Genomic DNA, 21254 nt, shown 5'->3' with positions numbered 1-21254 from the left:
GGCCTATTTTCTGAAGGGAGTAGTAAACCAAGAGGTGATCCAGATGAAACACATCAGGTAGGTTTAAAACTATTTCAAATTCATTTGTAGTAAGGGTTTTACTTTGAGAATCTGGGTTTCCTGGATAAGAGAGACAACCATGGAACAAATTATTGGCAGTTGATAGATTTTAAGCCTTTTAGAGAAGTTAGAGCACAGAATGTGAGGTAAACACACATGATGCTAGGCCTGGAGAGAGGGAAGTGCTTTTGGTTGCCAAGGGGAGACACACCCAAGAGCTACATGAACCTCCCCTCCCACCACCTCAGGCCAGAAGTTTCAGGAAAGATCTGAGCAGAAAATGTAGCCTATCGTGACTCTGACATCAAAGACGGCAGTGGTCTTCTTAATGCAGAGGAGCGTTTCCTCTTATTATTCACAATGAATGTGCTGTGTCCAAGGCTGGACGACAAATCATTTCATGTTTTTCTTTTCTGCAAGATAAAGCGGTTAGGACATAAATGATTTCTCATTGCACTGATCTCTAAGGAATCTTAAGAACCCTCAGGGATGACAGCCATTGCTCATTCTCCTACACACCATGTTGTCCATATCAGAATCCAGGCTGGACTGATGCAGTGTCTGAGCCAGTCTGCCAGCGCTTGGGAACTTCTGCTGCTAAGGAAGTTGGTCAAGACTGTGGTAGGTAGGCATACAGAAATGAGGCTGCAAGGCACCACCCTTCGTGCATTCAGCCAACACTCAGGCCTGCCTGCTATTTTTCAGGCACTGCACCAGGCACTGGGAATGCAGAACCAGATGAGACCCGGTCTGCTCAGGGAAGCCTTCTCAGTGGAGGAAGAAACAAAGGAGAAAAGTGCCATTGGAGGCCTGTCCTAGGGCATCTGGCAACACAGAGGCAGGACGGCTACCTCAGCCCTGAGGTGTCCTCAGGCAGAACAGGAAGTGAGGATCAGAGCCCTGTCTCACTTTCAAACAAGACGGCAGGATTGTAGGAGTTTTTCCCTCCACTGCCTGGCAAAGGGGCGGCTTTTTAAAACAAGCCAAACAGATATCCATCTTCCAGGGAGACCCTGGCACGTGCTCATTGATTCTGCCAATTTTTTTTTTTTTTTTTATGGACGGAAGTACCTAGGAGGGGAGAACTGGTGAGTCCCTGCAAAGCAGAGGAAGTCCCTGGGAAGGGGCTGCATTTCCTAACGGCGTGGGGGTGGGGGGGGGGTGTCACAGAGGGACTGAACTACTTGCATCTGCGAGAAGACGACTCCGCCAGGGAGGGCACGGGAGGGTGTCTGTCTGGAGTCATTTCGAGGCTTTTTTCCATCTTGCCTCCTGTGGCAACAAGGAAAGATCTGTTCGTTTTATTTATTTATTTTCAATTTTTTTTCTCCCTCCTCTTCCCCCCCCCCCCCCCCCCGCCCCGCGCCCCAGCCGCTCCGGGTTGGGTTTTCCATATGACTCATAATCCCTTCCGAAAGTGGAGTCGAATTCATAAAAGTGGTGGAAGGGCGGGGGCAGGCTGGGAGCCCCGGGGACTCTTCACTACCTACATTCCCTCTCGGCCCCCCGCGCGCGAGCGGCGGCCGGGGCGGGGACACCCAGCCTGCGCCCGGGAGGGCGGCTACTATGCACACCCCGGCGGCCGGGCCCCGGTGACTGGGCGCGGGAGGGTCTGCGGCGGGCGGCGCTGCAGCAGCCTGGGCACGGCCGCCGCCGCCCGCGGGCGCGAGTGTGCGCGGGTGTGGAAGGCCGGCGTGCGGGCCGCGGGGGGTGTGCGCGCGCGAGGCGGAGCGGGGCTCGCCCCTGGCCGGCGCCCGCCGCCCGCCGCCCGCCGCCCGCCGCCCCGCCGGTGATCGCTCCCCGGCCGGCCGTCTCCAGCACCCCGGGCCCCCCACGGCCGTTGGGCCGGGCGGGGGAGGGAGAAAGTGAGACTCGGTGTCATCACCATCCATTGTCAGGAGGGGAGGAAACTGGAATCCAGCAGTGGCGAGCAGCAGCTGGGCGGTCACATCTGGGAATGCAAAGCCGACCTCCCCCTCCTCCCCCTCCTCCTCCTCCTCCTCCTCCTCCTCCACCTCCTCCTCTCTCACCCGGGATCACTTCCGAAACCACTTCGCCTTCGGCCCCTGCCTCGGCCAGAGGTTTCATTTTTAACTGAATATTTACGAAAGCTGGAAGCGTGCGAGGGGGGTGGGGTGGGGGTGGAAATAGCGGCTGCTTCTTTTCCAGGGATTTATTTAATGGGGATGTGTTCAAGGCAAGAGCGAATTCAGAAGGATATCGACGTCGTGATCCAGAAGTCCAGAGCCGAGAAGGACTGCCTGTTTGCAGGTGGGTGAGTTCTCGCCTTTCCGGAGCCTCGGACCCAGCGCCAGCCTCCCTTGACCGCCCGCCGCCCCCCTTCCCAGTTTTCTGCCCGCGACGTGTGTGGCTCGGGCTGGGGCTGGGCTGCACGTCCCCATTCCGGGGTTCGTTTGGCAACAGCTGCTGCAGCGGGAGCGGGAGCCCAAAGGGGGAGGGGGCGCCAGCCTCTTCCCGACTCCCCTCCCCCCGCCCCCTGTCTGGGGCGGCCACCAGCCCGGGGGGGCAGAGCCCCGGGGGCCCGAGCGGGGGTCTCGGCAGCGGAGCCGTGCGCGGTGTTCCCAGCCCCCCGAGGATGCCCGGAGCGCCCCAGCCCGCCTCCGGGCTTCCAGCGGTCGCGGCCGAGCCGAGCCGAGCCGAGCCGAGCGGGGAGGACCCGCGGGTTTGCGCAACGGGCTGAGCGGCGGCGGCCGGGAATGGAGCCCGCTGCGCTGCGCTGCGCCCCGCTCCGCCGCGCTGGCCGGCTGCGCTGGGCGCCGGGGCCCCCGGGGGGCAGCGCCGCCGGACCTCGGCGCCTTGCGGCTCCCGCTGCTCCCCTCCGACCGGCGGCGCGTGGCCGCGGAAAGAGCGGGGCTTCCCGGGCTTCCCGGGCTTCCCGCGGCGCCCTGCTCCCCCGCCCGGGGGTCGCCCTTCGTCCATTTTGCTCCCCCGGGAGAGGGATCGGATTTTGCTTTCTCAGCCGCGAGCTCGGCGGGGGCCGCTTCCGGCCGCCCCGACCGGGAAATTCCCGCCGTTGCCATGGCACCCGGCACTTGTTGCGGGGGGCGGCCTCCCGCGGCGCCCGGCCCGGGGTGCGCCGCATCCCCTCCTCCGCGGCCCCGCGCCCGCGCCCCCCGCCCCGCCAGGCGGGCCCTGGGCCTCGCTAAGTGGGGGGCCCGGGCCGCGAGCCAGGTTAGAGACCCGCCCGAGGGGTGGCTTTTAACAGGACTTTTCCGTTTCAGATTTCAGATACTCAGACTCCACCTTTACTTTCACCTACGTTGGCGGCCCCAAAAGGTATTTGTGTGTCGAGAGTTGCTTCATTTCCTGTTCACAGGCTTGTGTTTCCTTTGTTCTTAGCATGTTCCGTGTTTGGGTTTATTTATTTATTTATTTATTTATTTATTTATTTATTTATTTATTTATTTATTTATTTATTTTTGTCTCTCATGTCGCTGTCCTTCAGCCACATCCCGGGCTCGAGGTCCCTCCGTTTTCAAATAACAGAGGGGAAATAAATGTGCGATTCAGGTGTTTCTAAGATCACGCCACAGGCAACGAGCAAAACTCTTGCACTGTTCGTGTTCAAGCTGTTATACCGTAGTAGCTCGATCTTGACACGTTTGGGGGGTGGCTACGTATTCCAGCGGGTGCAGAACCCGAATCCTGGGTATGAAGTGAAATGCATGCATGAAAGGTGGAAGATGCCACAAAGTAGTTTGAACACAAGTAATGCTTTTCCTGGTGAGTTGGGGCTGCATGTTTCCGTGTTTCCTGAAGGTTGACATAAATATGCAGTCTGCCAATTCTCCATACTTTTTTTTTTTTTTTTAAGCAGTGGTATTTTGGTTTTCACATTTAGTTTTGGAAAGAATTTGGAAGTTATATGTAGCTGGAGTGTATAACTTCTCTCTTGAGGGGGAGTTATGACAGATGCATATATTAATACCGAATTGTTAACAGTGCGAAAGACGTCCAAATCCAATTTTTTATTTAGGAAGCAGAGTTCAAATGAAAGGTAGCTTTTAAAACATGCCTTGCTGTCTTCATTTGTTAAGTTAGGATTTTCTCCCCTTTAGCCCTTTGGGGACCTGGTTTAAAAGAGCAGTGGCCACATGACAACTGTCAGAGATTGAGCCCTGCTGTTCGGACTTGACATTCAATACCATTTGATCACATTCCAAAATGTCTCTTAGCTAATGGAAACATTTATGAACATATACATTGCGAAAGAAGCTTTCCTGTGTAAATGCATTTTTAAAAAGGTTGGAATTAATGTGAATCTTTAAAATCCTTAGGATCTGTGCTGCAATCTGTATCTCAAAAAAAAGCTTTAATTAAAATAGTTAAGGCAGTTATCACGTTTCGCGTATGTACAGCGTAAGCCTCAGGATTGGCGTGTTGATTTGATTTACTAGTTGAAGATATAACATGTACTTTTTGGGAGAGAATGAAATTAGAGTGCTGCTTAATTTCTTTTGGTACTATCGTCTTTGTAATAATGAATAAAAAGAATAACTCTTAGAAGAGATTCAGCTAAATTAATGCTGCTCCTACACTTACTATCCAAAGAAGGTTGGTGTATGACTAATATCCGTTTGGATTATTTTAACAGTTAAAATATGCTCCGCAGCCCATTGAAAACATTCTCCATGCAATCAGGTAGATGGCTGCTCCGCGGTCAGATTCACAGTTAACTGTTGTCCACCTAGTGAGACGTGTGGCCCGAGGAACGCTCCCGCTAGCTTTTTCAACAAACTAGCTTATTTTCAATAAGATACTTGAGTTCTTCTGTGCTCAGTTTACTTACCTGTACAGTGAGGGAGAGAGCTATACACTTAATCTCTAAGATCTGTTAGATGCTGCAGTTAGATTATCAGCAAATGATTGAATTGGTGTTAACACAGCAGGAGGTGGAGAAGGTATAAATTCCTCCAGGAGCAAGGCCAGAGGCGTTGGGATGAATAATTAACTAATTAAGATAACATCAGTTTTCACTGTAGGAACTAGCACCTTGGTTGCTCTTAAAGAGATGTTTCCTTTTCTTTGTAATCCTATTAAGGGATAGTATTTTCTTTTGTCTCTGATTTAAACACCTGGGACTTGTGTATACACTAAAGAAGACTTTAACAGACTGTTCCGTGTGATTGCTTTGTCTCCCCTAAAGCTTGTTCTACAAAACGATATATAAATGTTGTTTTGGTATAATAACGATGATCATAATCCCTTTAATGACAGTCCCTTTATGAATTTATAGCTAATGGTAGAGAAGACCTTTTTTTTTTTTTTGCTGAAGATAAAAATGCACTGTTTACATTAACTACATTAGAATTTGTTATTTATTATTCTATTTGTAATTGTGGCATGCCAGTTGGGCATTTAAAAATTTTTAAATCCTGCAGTTTTTATTTCAAGTGCTTATCGACTCTAACAGTCTATTAATACTGTCATTTTAGGTAAACTAGAACTTATTTCACCATTAAAGGAGGTGGGAATCTTAATGGAGAGATGGTACATGATTGGTACATGATTATCTTGAATTATATTTAACTATCGTTTCATCTAAACCACTGAGAACATATTTAGAGAATAATTTTCAATTCAGGTTGTGGATAAAACTTAATAAACCACTTTCTCTTTCTCACACTTTATTCTAAAGGCCAAGGTTGACCGTACATACTGCAATTCAAAAAAAGGAATAGTATTGAGAATTTTTTTTTTTACATGTGCATTTTTTATGTTTCTGTGGATAAGAGGAAATGCCAAGAGGCGACTGTGTCCGGGCTGGCCAGGCCTTTCATTTGGTGGTTGAAGTGCTTGTTAGCATTTGCTGTTTTGCTGCCTAGGTGTACTTGAGGTGAGCAACAGGATGTGTTGCGGGGGATGGTCAGCTGGGAGACTGAGTTCAGTTAGTTTTGCCTGAAGAGAAGGCTCAACTATATCCTCACTTTTGGATGTACAAACAGGCTTGAGAGTTTGAGAAACATGCTGAAATTTACTCCCTTCCTCGAAGAAGCTACCATGTACACCCTGTTCTGTTATATTCTTGAGACCTGTGCTTATCCCTCTACACTAGTGCTTTCAGCCTCTTTAAACATGGAGACACTTTAACGTCAAAGGATTATGCAGATATTTATTCGAGAGTGATAGTTTTAGTGTCTTTTGATGGAGAAATAATGAGAAAGAGGTGTTAAGTGTTATGAATTTGATTAATACCATTTATATATGCTTGAAAATGTATGGTATACTTACAGCTAGATTAATTTATTTTAGCAATGGTCTTTGTAACACCTCCGACTCCTGGACTTCTTGGAATAACCTCACAGCCATCAATGGTTCGGGGCCTGCCATGGACACCTACCCAGTGTTGCTTCCAATTTCAGGGGTGTGCTGACATCTGGCCTCCACTGTAGATAGTGTGGAAGTCAGTGAAAGTCATTCCTTCCTTGTACTTGTCATGCTTGTGATCTTCTGCCTCTTTCTTTCTCCCTTGTTGATTGATAGTAAAATCCTTAAGACCACAAAGGTTTGGGGTACTGATCCTTCATCTCACTTGCAGTCAGTCTTGCAGTTAGTGGTAGAAGCAGCAGAAGGGATAAAGTGAGTGGTGACAGCTACTAGGGATGGGAGAGCAGCCTGAGTCTCAGGTGCCAGTGGTCAGCAAAGACAAGCACTGAGCAAGGGGAGCCCCTTGGGCCTGGCCGTAGACCCTTGTGGGACACCTCATTGTGAGCTTCCAGCAAGAAAAGTATTTGTGAGAATACAGCAGAGGTTTAAAAATATACAAATAAGAAGTGTTTATGGTAAAAAAAAAATTTGTGCAAAAGAGATAACCCAAAAAATAAGAATTTCATGTTTTTTTCATTTTCTATTAATGTGTTAGAGTTTATTCTTTCAGAATTTTTATGTGCTTATATGCATATAAAATATACACATCCAGAGAATGTATTATACTCTTGAGACCTTAATGTTTTTTTTTTCACCCCAGAACATAAAAATGTCTTCCCTTTAGAAAGGATATGATAACAAAGAAATGTTTATTAAGTTGAGAGGTTTTCAATCAAGGACTGTGACTGCACGATAAGAAATCCAACATTTATATTAGAAATTATTAATACATTAGAAACTTAATATTTGGCAGAATGTTCAGAGTTGCCTACACGTGTCTACCTTTTATTGTAAGAATGGACACTCACGTGGTGATGGGTAGAGTGGCATCTTTTATAAGTGTAACATACCACACCCCCCCGTTTTTAGGATTTTCTGTTCACATAAATGGTTTGGAGCATCACATGTAACACTAACAATAATGTCTGCAATCCCTTGAGTCACGTGTTAACCTCTTCTTTTCCCTGGGCCTTTGCACATGCTGCAGAACTCCCACCTACACCCTGTCCCTGCTGTCAACCTGGTAGGCCTTCATTGTTGGATCTTTGCTAAGCCAAATTACCCTCTGAGAAGCCTTTCCTGGCATCCCCTTCCCTGTATTATTCTTCTAGGTGTTTCTAAAACCATGTTGTCACATTGTATTGTTAGCACCTGCTTACCTGATAATCTGTTTGACCTTGAGCTTCTTCAAGGCAGGATCTGTCCTCTTCATTGAAGTTTCCCCAGCCCCTAGCTCACTGCTTGCTATAATATGTTTTCCGAATAAGTAGATGTTGAATCAGTGATTAAGGGAATGCTAAAAGATCTTCTGGCAACAATTTCCTAACTAAATGACCAGGTATAGAGATAGTCAGATACTTCAAGAAGCCCCAAATCTGGTAATGTCACTTGTAATACAATTTCTTAAGAATCCAGAAGTTGCCTAGCCAAGTTATAAACCTGGTGGCATGCCCAAATGCTTTTAGAGGACAGAAAGATAATGCAGTTGCTTGACATTATGAGAGAGGTAATGGGGACTATGACACTCTAGAGAGTTTGGACTTCAAACGTATTAATTCAGTTACAAAAATCAATAGCACTCTGGTGATCAAGCAGATTTTCTGGGGGCCCTAATCCACCTGGGCTCCTAGTGGTTAATTCCTTACTCATGGGATGCCATGGAGAGAGGTAATCTACTTGATTGCTAAAGTGCATTTGTTTTTACTTTCTTCGAAAGGAGAAGTGTATGTGTGTGCAGGAATGGGGGCATTGGGACGGTGGTGAAATAGCAGAAGATGATCTCAAAAAGATTAGTCAGTTTTCATTATGAAAGAATTACATACTCATTTTAGAAATCTTGAAATATGCAAGTATTTTGAAACCATCAAGTGCTTCTTAAGATGTCATAATGAGAAGAATGAATATTTTTAAAAATTGAAATTAGCATGTTCCTCTTGGCGATGGGGACTTGCTTCCCATAATTTTATACTATATCAGTTATTACCCAAAATAATGATTTTTTTTTAAAGAGGCTGTTCTTTGGAGCCCTGGGAACCTATGTTGGAAGCTGGGGTCCCTGGTGGAAGGAAGTGTGAAGGAAGGTGTGAGTGAGAGAGATCTGGGCTTTCATATCCCTTTGTAAATTACAGCTGCTCTGGCTCTTTTCTGTACAAATTTTTTTTGAAAAAGATTTCACTGTTAAATGAATTTAAAAACCACTGACCTAAATAACCGCCAATTTAACATAAATATAACTTTATTGAAACTCACATATTAAAATGCTTAAACTCCATTTATTTAATGGATTAAGATAAAACTCTTAATCATATTAATTGGGCATAGTCTCGGCTATGTCTTTTGCCTACTTTACATCCAATGCTAGCAACAAAGATAGGTAGTTATTTTGTCACTCTTTTGCATTTTATAACTAAAGAAACTGAGAGTTGATGTTTATGGAAGGTTTAAGGGGCATTGGTTGTACTGGCATGACTAGGATAGTTGGGAATGTTTGGGGTTGGGGAGGGATTGCTTAGTGGGATGTCCGCCAGGGGCAGTACTGAAAATTCCACTGGTTGGCAAGGGAAATGCCTGAGCCCAGTGCTAAGCATTAATAGGGAGAAAATTATGTACATTGGCTGTGGTATCCTTATGCAAATATTGGGCCAACCCATTTAAATTCCCCATCATTTCTCTCGGCAGCATTTTGAAAAATATATGTAAGTGAACATTTATCAGTCCTAAAAATATTTTGTAATTCTCTGCACAGATTTGCTGTTGGATAGATTGTGCTGTAGTAGATAAATCTTGTTTTAAGACAGCTGCCACTGACTTAGTATGAATTGTTAAGTTATTGGCATGTCATCTTTCTCTTTTTCATTCTCTAAATTTTTGAAATCCCATTTTCCGTGTACCCCCAGGGAAGACTAATAAGAAATTTGCTTTTGTTAATCAGGCTTGTCACTCCTATTTTATTGGGACATAATTTAGGTTTCCTGTCCAGTTGCCTCCCTTAAATGCTGGAAACTTCAACCCAGCATATCAGAACAACCCCATTGCTTCCTCGTTAAAAGCTTGTCTTCCCAGCCTTTCCCTCGTTATCACAGTATTTGAGCCACTCAGAGGGAGTCAGTCTCCTTTTGTTTATCCCCATCTCTTCATTTCTTTTGAAGCTTCATTGGCTCTTCTTTGAAATCATTGTGGGCATCTTCATCCCTCTCAATGTCAACATTTGGTCTGGGCCTTGATCCCCCCAGTTCAGGTCGATCACTTTAACCTAATGTTTTAAAATTCTTGATTAACAGCTCCTCAGCCATCCAGGTCATTGATACCTGAAACCCTTTTAAGTTTGCATTTCACCAAAGCATTGTTTCTGCTCAGAAGCCTTCAAATGTGACCATGGTTTCCTCCATCTAAGATTTAAACCACCATCCTTGGCTTTCTAGAGCCACCTTCCCCATCCAGTCATATGTACTTCTCAGGCTTCCCGCTGTTTGTTTATTGACTTGGCCTCTCCATTCAACAGCAGTTTGTGTTTGGTGCATTAAGCATACACAGCTGTTCATGGTTTATTGATTGATAGTTTCTGTGTCACATAATGTGCTTGGTTTGGATATCGAGATCATGATTTTTATTATCACAAATGCCAGTTCATTTAATCTTTTCTTTGACCACAAGTGGCATCTCTGTGAAAATTTATGATACGTTTATGCTCAAGAAGAGGATAGAGTAAGATCACGAGTAGGACAAACGCAGAAGACAGTGAAATCTGAAGAGGATGGGATGAGAATATAAATAGACTGTTCCCAATCCATTACAGAATAACGACAACAACGTTTTGGGTGTAGTTCATTTGCATGTCAGTGACATCTCAGTTTATGGCTGATACCTTCTTGGTATTAACAGAAGATGTCAAAGCATAATGTTAAATTTAAAAGGGGATCATCCATGTAAACCTTTATGCAGTCAGATCAGTTTTTCTTGTACAGAAATTAGCAGAAGGCTAGCTGCTAACTGACTTTCCCTAAGATGGCTTCTTTCTGAATGTTTTGAAATAGATTGAAAAGATCTTACTGATGGCCTGCCTGACAGTGTTCTTAAGATGTCTCAACCAACTCAGAAGTATTGTAATTATTTGGATTTTCACCATTATTTTATTAAAAAAAAACATGAACAGGTTGTTATCCAATCACTTTTAGAATATACTATATACAAAGTATAGAATGGAGCCAGAGACTAATATAATCACTTTACATTTGTTAGGCTTTTGCATCTATGAAGAGAAAAATTAAGACAAAATTGGAAAACAAAAATGCTATTAAGGACACAGCTGTGTAAAAGAGAAGATAGAAGTCAAATAAAAAAAAGTCACCAAAAAATCAATATTCTGTTTAAAGACTAGAATTCTAGTTTCTTGCAGAGTGACTAGAATATTATAAATATTTTCTACTATTTTTAAAACGAGAGTAATATTTTTCTTACATTATGTGTTAGCATTTCCCAAACTCTTTAATTAGGTGTTAGATATGTGGCCAAATGTGTCTGGGAAATGTTTAGTTAAACAATATTAAACATTTCTAATGTTTGGCTTTTTAGAGCTTTTTATGTATTAGCGTACATTATGCATATCCAAGAGGTGAATGAAGCATTCAGGGTTTCTCAGACTTATTTGACTACGGATTTGGAACATCTTGAGAAAGTTGTTTTGTAGAAAACACTTTGGCAAACTCTGAGTCTTACTCATTAAAAATAGTTTTTGAGTAAACAGCAGTATAGTAGTTGTAGAAATTGCCGATTCACTTTGAGCCCTAAAGAATTTACTTTCAGTAATTTTTATAGAACTTGCTTAATGACCAGGAAAGCTTTGGTTAAAGGTGGTTGGCATTTCATGCCACCAATTTTTCTATGTGAGGACTTCTTTCTCTGGGTCTCTCACTTTGTCATCAGTTGTGTTGAATCCATTTATAATAAGAGCTTTCAACTATTCTTCATCAAAGCCCTGAAGTTAGCAGGGCGCGCTGTGGTACAGGATTAGAAGTCAGCCTCATAAGGAAGTGTTAGAGATAGATAATGATTTTGTGTAGCAGAAGTACTCATTATGTCCTCTAAAATTTTGTTGCTTCACAGTAGAGCTTCTTAGTGAGCAATCTTTGATGGAGTACATACTTTTGGGAGAAATTCTTGGTAAGGGAAATACGGAATTTATTTAAGTGTTTCATTTTTTTGATAAATTACATCTAGAAATCAATGAGGGTAGATATTTTATTTTCTTCCCAGTGACCAAATGAGAAATTTACTGGAGGAGTTTTAAGATATTTCTCAGAATTTTTTCAACACAAGTCAGGCAGCAAACTCTGTCTTTCTCTTAGACAGTGTCAGTCAAGGCAGTGTTAGTCATTAAACTTTAGGAAGCCACATGCTACTTTTGGTAACACACAAATGGAGAATGATGCTTGTGCTTGAAAGTGCGTCCTTGTGGACACGGGGTCATATATATATATTTAAAATGATTCATGTTGACAGTAGACCTGTTCCTATATGAACACTCCAGAGCTTTTGTGATTCAGGGAAGCCAGTGGAACCTCATACGTACTGAGAATCTAGTAAATCCTAGGCTTTTAACTTTGAAGTCAAAATCTTAACTGAGTGAATTCGTGACTGTAGTGATATGTTTGTCAGTCTGTGTGTATCTATGTCAATGATCTTCTTAAGAACAAAGTCTTAGATACTGGTATGTGGAAGACCTAAGCAGAATGTAAAGATCTGCTTCATGGGTAAAAGCTGATGCAATCATCATTTCTTATTAAAATGCACCACAGCTAGAAATGCACCACACACACACACACACACACACACACACACACACACACACAAAGGCCTTCCAGCTGTAAAGTAGTCATTAGTTTATTATCACCACAAAATTTGATATGATTTCTCTAATTAATGGTCAAATTCACTTTTAGTTAACTAAGAAAAAGTTTGAATAATTCACTGTGAGCCAAATTCTTTCCAGTTTCTTTTTGGAGCAGTCCATCCTCACGGGAAAACCAGCCTAGAAATGGTGATTTAAGTGAGTTTCAATTAATATGAGAATTGCATATCCTTGGCCAAATTTGACGCCCAACTGATAAAATTTGGAGCGAGAAAGATTTTAAACTTAGTTTTTTAAAACTCATACTAGTTTGGGGTTGGTCAGTTAACTGTCTGACTCTTGATTTCAGCTCAGGTCATGATCTCATGGGTCAATTGATCAAGCCCCACGGGGCTTCTCTCTCAGCAGAGTCTGCTTGAAGGTTCTCTCCTCCTGGCCCTCCCCTCACTTGCAGGTGTGGACATGTGTGCACATGCATGCATGTCTCTCTCTTTCTCTCTCTCTCTCTGTCAAATAAATAAATCTTTAAAAAAATAAAATCACACTAGTTTGATTTTCTTTTTAAAATGAGGTATAATTGACTTATAACATCATGTTAGTTTCAGGTGTACAATATAGTGATTTGATGTTTGTATATATTGTGAAATGATCACCACAATAAGTCTTAATTAAGATCTGTCACCGCACTTAGTTAGAAGACTTTGAAGATCTAGCCTCTTAGCAACTTTCAAATATGCAGTTGAATATTTTTAACTATGATCACCATGTATATTATATCCCTGTGACTTAATTATAACTGAAAGTTTGTACTTTTTGATCCCTTTCACCCATTCTTTTACCCCTACCTTCAGTTTGACTTAATGTGAGCTTTCTGTGTTGATTTCCTATGTCATTAAAGTCTCCAGTGCCCCCAGTTCTTGATGCCCAACAACCTTTCCAGCTGTAGGTAATTGGCAGGGAAAAATCTCCTTCGGGCAGTAGTTCACCAAAGGTTTTTTAAAACAGAAATGTGACCTTTCCAGTCTTTGGTGTACATTCTGTGAAATGTTGCATTTCAGATGCACTTTTAAATGAAAGTACAGGTGCTTACTTACTACTACATACCTATTAGAATGGCCAAAATCCAGAACATTGAGAACACCAGATGTTGGTGAAGATGTGGAGCAACAGGAGCTCTGATTCATTGCTGGTGGGAGTGCAAAATGGTATAGCCACTGAGAAGACAGTTTGGCAGTTTCTTGCAAAACTAAATGCTCTTGCCGTACCGTATAGCAGTCACAGTCCTCTGTATTCACCCAAAGGAATTGAAAACTTATGTTTACACAAAACCTGCACATGGGTGTTTATAGCAGCTTTATTCAAAACTGCCAAAACCTGGAAGTAAACAAGCTGTCTTTCAGTGGGTGAGTGGATAAATCAACTGTGATGCAGAGAGACAAATGGAGTATTATTCAGCACTAAAAAAGGTGGCACAGCGGTTTAGCGCCTCCTGCAGCCCAGGGTATGATCCTGGAGATCTGGGATCGAGTCCCACGCAGCCCAGGGTATGATCCTGGAGATCTGGGATCGAGTCCCACATCGGGCTCCCTGCATGGAGCCTACTTCTCCCTCTTCCTGTGTCTCTGCCTCTCTATCTCTGTGTATCTCTCATAAATAAATAAATAAAATCTAAAAAAAAAAAGGGATTAGCTACCAAGGCTTGAAAAGACACGGAGAAAAGAATTTCTGTGACTAAGTGAACAAGACCAATCTCAAAGGCTGTATACTGTATGATTCCAACTATATGATACTCTGAAAAAGGCAAAAGTATGGAGACAGTGAAAAGATCAGTGGTTGCCAGGGGTTACAGGAGAGGAAGGAATGAATAGGTGGAACAGAGGATTTTTAGGGCAGTGAAGCTATTCTGTATGGTACTGTAAGGGTGCATAGGTGTTGTTATACATTTTTACAAATTCCTAGAATGTACAACACCAAGAGTGAGCCCTAGGGTAAACTATGGACTCTTGGTAATAATGATGTGTCACTGTGGATTCAGATGTAACAAATGTACCAAGCTGTTGGGGAATGTTGATAATGTGGCCAGCTCTGCATATGTAGAATAGAGAGAAATAGAATATGGAAAATCTCTGTACATTCTGCTCAATTTTGCTGTGATCTCCAAACTACTCTAAAAATTAAAATCTATTAAAAAAATAGCCAAGAAAAAAAAGGCATGTGCTTGCCAAGGCTTTTTCAACTTCTAAATAAAGAACCTGATCTATAGAAGTTTAAGGATTTTTTACATTACACAGGCATATAAATTGGAATTAGGAAAATAGAAGATTAGCTATTCATTTTTATTAAATAAAAGTGGCTTGGCACAAAACTAAGACGAATAGCCTATATTACAGATTTAGTATGTAGCTAATTACATAGAAGAAAATCACCATTTTAAATTAGATTTTCTATCAGTGTTTTCCAAATATAGATTATAAAACTGTACTATTCTAAGAAATACTAAATAATTATTATAAATAGTATTCTAATAGTATTCTAAGAAATACTAATAATTATTATAGAAATCCTATGCCTGTTAATTTTTTTGTCACCATAGAAATACATAATGCCAGTGCATTTCTCAAATAAAATTGAATAGGAGTTGGTGCTCTCAGATATTTCTGTGGCTGAATACTGAGCTTAAACACAAAACCTATTTGAAATGTGTATGTTGTCTGTGTTGCACGTGATGCATGCATGCACACACAGGCATTTATATGCACATAGCTGCAGAACACCAAAATTGCAATGGATTTTAAGTTTTCCTCCTACACCTTCTAAACTGCATTTGCAGGCATGAAGAAAATAATGATATACCTACTTCTTTCTCCCTAAACACCTCGTCCCTAACACACACACACACACACACACACACACACACACAGATACACAGTTCTCAAAGACAGGAAGTATTGGGAATTGAATTACGCTGGAAATTTTTTGTGAGCAGAAGGAATAGGCAGACAAGGGACACTTTGTAGGTTAAAAAACATCTGATTATGGCTTTTAGAACCACCACAAACCAAAAATTATAAGTCTAACTTTAAGTTGGATTGTGTTTATAGATTAATTGTAGTCTAAATATTTTTCAGAGTTTATGAATTGTATTTTATATTTTCCAAAGGAAAGTTTTCCAGTGCTGGCTGAGTTCTAGGATTATTTTAAAAATTCTTTGTGACCCATAACATAGTATTACATAATACTATGGCGTAGTATTAACAGAAAGGACAGATTGATTTCGTTTCGTCTTAAACAACCAAATGACTTTTCCTCTTGGAAAAGTCTTGACTTTATCATCTGTGAAATGGCAGTGATATTGCAAGGTTTTTAGGATTGAACTTGATAATGTGCTTGGAGGGGGTCATGAAGACTGTTCTCAGACTCAGTGGTTTGCTAGAAAGAATCACAGGACTCAGAAAGCTATTATATTAATTGTTTATTATAGCAAAAGAATAAAGAATAGAATCAGCAAAGAGCACAGGCTCATTGGGCAAAGTCCAAGAGAAATCAGGCACAAGTTTGCAAGTGTCTTGTTAGTAGAGTCATAGGGACACACTTAATTTTCCCAGCAGTGATGTGTGACAACAAAGGACAACCAGGGAATCTCATCTGAGCCTCGGTGTCCAGGGTTTTTATTAAGGATCAATCACAAAGGCATGCTGTACCTTTACAACTGACCTCAGTTATTCAGACTCCAGCCTCCCAGAGCAAAAACATGTGTTCACCATACATCACATTTGTTAGTATAAACTGTCTGAGCAAACTGGTATTGCATGGCCCAAGACTTAGGGCATACAAAAACATTCTTATCGGGGAGACTATTCCAAGGGCTCAGAGCTCATTTCCTGGGAACTGGCCCAGGGCCAGTCTTGAGGACAGGCCTTTCTTGGGAATGTGCAGGATTTGAGCAACCAAGGCCTGCATTAACCCTTCCCTCTTCATATACTGATGATGTCCAGCTCAAGACCTGACAGACAAGGCAGCTCTTGATGTCATTATTTAAAGCACTAGCCCAGTTCCAACTCCTGGAATCGGGACCTCATAAGAAGGCAAAATTAAAGGGGAAAAAATCGTCCCCCTTTTTGGTAGGACAACTGCTCTATCTGGTTTGGAAATAAAAAAATTTCTCCATTTCTCCAGTAACAGTTTCTAATGAAAACTATATTAAATGTATATAGAAGTAAAAAAATGGCAATAGCATATGTTTATTCAAGTAATTGTATGCTATTCCCCCCCTCCCCGCCCCCCAAATAGCAAAGCATATGTTCACTCATGATTGTATGCTGGTGTTTTTTCCATGTTGTTTTTTTTTTTTTCAGTGTCACAAAGTCCAAGTTTAAACTTTTATTAGTTTTATTTATTTATTTATTTATTTTTAAAGGTTTTATTTATTTATTCATGAGAGAGAGAGAGGAAGAGACACAGGCAGAGGGAGAAGCAGGCTCCATGCAGGGAGCCCGACGTGGGACTTAATCTGGGTCAGGCCCTGGGCTGAAGGTGGCGCTAAACCGCTAAGCCACTCGGGCTGCCCTATCAGTTTTAGAATGTAAAGTTTCTCCAGACTCACTTTTGGCCATCATCAGGTCACCACAGCATTCAGTGATAATGCTTTTTCTCTCCATTGGTCTGGATTCCTGATCTTCATCTATAAGTTTAGAATAATTAGGATTTTTTATTTAATTTGAAATAGTCTATGTTTTTGTTTCTATTCCTTATTTGCTTACCCTTGTATTATTTCCCCTTTCTTTAACTGAGTTGTTTAATATTAAATTAAGTAGTTTCTTTGGGAAGGCAGTAAAAATGTGTTTTAGGGCCACCACAAGATCCTCCGATCCAAAAGAAGTCTGGGTATATTCTGGTACATGTGGCAGTGTCTGCTGACTTTTCTTGCATTGTCTGACACATAATAACCTTCTTTGTAGGGAAAAAAGTTTTTTTTGTTGTTGTTTTTAAGATCCTATTTATTTATTTGAGAGAGACAGAGAACGAGAGCATGAGCAGAGAGAGGGAGAAGCAAGCAGCCCATGGGGCAGGGAGCCTCACGTGGGGCTCAATCCCAGGATCCTGAGATCATGACCTGAGCCAAAGGCAGATGTTTAACAGACTGAGCCCCCCAGGTGCCCCTGCTGTTGCTTTTATAGGGAAAAAACTGTAACTTCAGGGCTGCATCAGAACTTCACCCGATAGGCAAATGGTGGCTCCGGGGCAAGTACCAAAAGGGACCCATGAAACGAAGTGAAATGGTCTGTTGATGGCCGAGCTCTCACTTTTGCTGACCCTGGTGGATAAATGTCACAACTTCCTCCTGCATAGCAGTTAGCTAAGATATGTATATGTATGTATATATAAGTAAGAAACATGAATTTTGTAACGAATAATGAAACAGAGGCTCACCAAACAACTTACTATGAGATAGGCAGGTGCCAGTTCTTGCTTCTAGCTTACCCTCACATTTTTGTCCCATTCAGATTTCTCATTTACTGCGTGGAAAGGTTCTAGGAGGAGCCATGGGAAGGAGAGGGTGTCTGGAACAACCTTATGCACACAAATAGCCTGGATTGCCTCAACATTTACATTTGTAATTAAAGTATCTGGTTGATACTTTCATTTTAAGCAGCACTGTGAAGGGAAAACTCTTCAGACTCTGTGGGAGAAGGTATTTTGGGACTGGGTACGTACCATAGACTTGCCACTTCTGTCCTCCTTCCTTACCCTGTATCCGTGCCCTTTCCTCCTACTTTTGATAGCTCCCTGCCCTCTACTTCTCACACCCTGCGTGGTCTCTGTAAGCTTCCGGTGTTTTATCTGGTTTCACAGCAACTCTCAGGGCTGTTGGAGTTGCTACATCAAGCGAAGTGGGAAACACAAGGGTGGATGAGCATAGAGGTCACCTGTAAACCATCTGTGTTCATATTGTTCCTCCCTTCACTATGTCTGCCTGCCTGTGTGCAAGTCTGTTTATGATTTTTGTGGAGCAGCTATTACTACAATTAAAACCTGGGAGGGGGGAATCTATTATTTTTAAGAAAATACCACCTGGCAAATAAATGAATTGACTCCCCCTAAGCCCCCCTAAAAATTGCTTAAGTGCGTTGTTGACTCCATACACTGGGTAAAGAAAAACAGCACTGTCTCATAAGTATGCTTCGCTCGGGACCCTGCGTGGCAAAGTCTGTTAAGGGTCCGACTCTTGGTTCTGGCTCACGTCCTGATCTCAAGAGTCCTGAGATCGAGCCCTGCCTCAGCTCCACACTCAGTGGGTAGTCTGCTTGGGATTCTCTTTCCGTCACCCTCTGGGCCTTCCCCCACTGCACAGGCTCTCGAGAGTGTGCACCTTCTCTGGTTTTCTCTCTCAAATAAATAAATCATTAAAGAAAAAAAAAAAAGTATGCTTTACTTTCACGTGCCTTCCTTATGGCAGAAACTCAGGCTGCTCTGCTTTAAGGGTTAGCCTCCCAGTAACGTTGGAAGCCTTGTGGTAAGAGGACAGAATTATAAAATCAGACTTAAATAAAAAAACTAAAGTCTTGGTATATTTGGCAAAGGTCCATTAGCCCTGTATATGTTATGACCTAAGGGCATGCCTGGTTTACATAAACACAGTGTATTGCCATTCAAGCAAACAAGCAAACATTATTTTTGATACCCTAACTTGAAAAGGTGTGTGAATACCTTAAGAGTATTAAAAATTTTGCAGATGGTTGAAATTTTATAAAATGCTGAGTTTTATCTTTTTTCATGAATCCAAAAGATAGGCCTTATTTTCTTAATAATAATCTACATAGATGATTTCCCTAGTAGGACATAAGTGAGTTTTAGTTACAACTAAAATATCTATTACCATAGATAGAAGAATCATAAGTATTTCTGAGCCTTTTAGAAAATATTACTTTTTTCTTAAACTTTTAGAAGATAAGAATTTAATATCTCTTGACTATATCTTGTTATATTTGTAAAAATTGTTTCAGTAAAATACAATTGAGCAACTGAAGTTTGTTTTCCCAATAAGTACAGGCTTTTTTTTTTTTTTTATTAAGTGTGTTTGGCTTTGAATCCAGTTTTTCCATTGCTGAAGGTCTGTTGGGTCTGATCTCTAAAACAAAAGTCATTTAATCATCCTACATGTGGATGGTGACTCTTGAGAATCTTTTATTTCTTGTCTACTTAAAATGAGAGGGATTAGCTTTGGGAAGCTAGAAAAAAAGTGATGGTGAGCATTCCTCTTTGATAATCTCCAGTAAGAAGTTTACAGGTTCATTTTTCTTGCAGCTTTAAATTGCCTAAGAGCGTCGTGTAAAATTTAATGCCAGTTTCAACTAGTTGTGAAGCACTTCACCCAAAATAAAAGTCTTTGATTTTAAGTTGTAGAGGAGACTCAAGAATGAGAACAGAAGTTTCTTTCAACCTGAAGTTCTTTGGCATCTGTAAGGAGAAGGCCTGAGTAAAAAAGCAAACTATTTAGTTTGGTCATTAAGGGGGAACTAATTAACTAATTCAGCAGTTACAATGCCCTGTTAAGGAACATTCCGGTTTTGAATCCCTCACTCTCTGACCTGTCTCTCCACACCCCATTCTTCTTTCCACTCTACTTATAATATGATGTGATTGGAAACCAGATAACCAAGCCTGTTAGAATCCTGTCTAAAATGGCAGACTTCGTTCATGGACTCCAGAGGGAATGTAAGGACATGGCCTTGTGACATTATTTCGGTGGTTTAAAACCTTTTTTGTATGTTTTGTTTTCTTCTCTGCTTAATTTTATGGTTATTATTATTTCTCATAATCTGATTAGGTGCTTTAGCTACAAAGCAGTATAAATGTTGCTCATAGTACCATTTGTCATATTGACAAATGGCAGTGTATTGATGGTGGGATACTGCTGTGTGGTCAAGGCTATGCCATTAGAAACTTGTTCTCCCAAATACCGGTGCCTCCTCCACTTCTGCTTAAGTGGAGAAACCCAGATCTGAGGTGAGCCCACCGGGGTGGGCCTAGCAGTTGTTGCCACTTCTTTTGCTTCTAAATTGTTCCTTGCCTTTGAATATGAATAAAAAGGGTTACCACCGAGAATATGAAAGAAACATTTGCTAAGCTAAATTTTAATGAAATCATTTCAGCTTATTTATAGTCACTTAACATTTTCAGTTCGTGTGTTAATATTCTACTTACTGGAGAGAAATTACAGAAAATGTTATTCAATGTGATAACCACCTTGTTACTGCAGAAATGTAGAAGTTTGGCATTTTAAATATCACATGTTTTAAGTTAAAAAAAATTACCAGTGCCCCATGCACAGAGAGATAAATCTGTGCTTGCTGGTATCCCTTTAATTTTCCTTTTATAAAATTAAGCCTGAAGGCTTTATACTATTTTAAATTTTCAAAATTAGGTCACATAAATGTTGTGTCAGACTTCCAATTCATAAATAGTATCTTCATGAATAGGAAGATACGATATATTTATATCCTAATTGCTTAACTGTGGATCAGAGGTGAACATAGATGATAATGGTGTTTTCAAATGTTAGTAAACTGTTTTTTTGTGATGTCTACAAGTGTGATGGCTTTCCCCCCCTCCCTGAGCTAATATTAGAACATATGGTCTGATAAGTGTGAGTATATTTGAGGAAGGCAGGATAGAAATCAGGATTGACCTGGAAAAGACATGGTCATAGTATTTGTGGATTAGTAGAGGGAGGGACTGAGGAGGAACCAGAACAGCAGTGACCAGTCGAAAGGATTAGCAGCAGAATTTGAGGGGTCCTAGGATTTTCCTGAAGAGATTGAGGAGAGTTCTTATGGTCACTGCAGCAGGGGCTCAAACTGAAAGCCAGCCACAGAGGGAATGATTCAGATACCCTGTTCCCAGCTGGGGGGTGAATGCTTTATTTACTTTGAGAAAGATTTTCAACCTGACCCCTCTG

The 21254-nt window shown here is 41.7% G+C and overlaps 1 protein-coding gene across 5 annotated transcripts in view; it reads left to right on the top strand.

Moving 5' to 3' along the window:
- The first annotated feature begins 1026 nt into the window (after nt 1–1026).
- PARP8 (poly(ADP-ribose) polymerase family member 8) overlaps nt 1027–21254 on the top strand; it is a 172531-nt gene continuing 152303 nt past the window's right edge. For 2 of the 5 annotated variants that reach the window (XR_003130912.3, XR_004814818.2), the window contains exons 1-3: nt 1940–2141; nt 2230–2331; nt 3303–3357. Coding sequence is in view for 3 of the 5 variants with exons in the window: in XM_025434895.3 (XP_025290680.1) it covers nt 2018–2141; nt 2230–2331; nt 3303–3357 (281 nt within the window). In the remaining 2 variants the exon portion in view is untranslated. Of the gene's footprint in view, nt 1149–1611; nt 1653–1939; nt 2142–2229; nt 2332–3302; nt 3358–21254 lie in introns of those variants that run through there. The other 3 variants (XM_025434896.3, XM_025434895.3, XM_049109281.1) reach the window with 3 other exon arrangements.

The sequence above is a fragment of the Canis lupus genome, chromosome 4 (genome assembly GCF_003254725.2).
Source record: "Canis lupus dingo isolate Sandy chromosome 4, ASM325472v2, whole genome shotgun sequence".
Lineage (NCBI taxonomy): Eukaryota > Metazoa > Chordata > Mammalia > Carnivora > Canidae > Canis > Canis lupus.
This window is presented reverse-complemented; position numbering and strand designations above follow the sequence as displayed.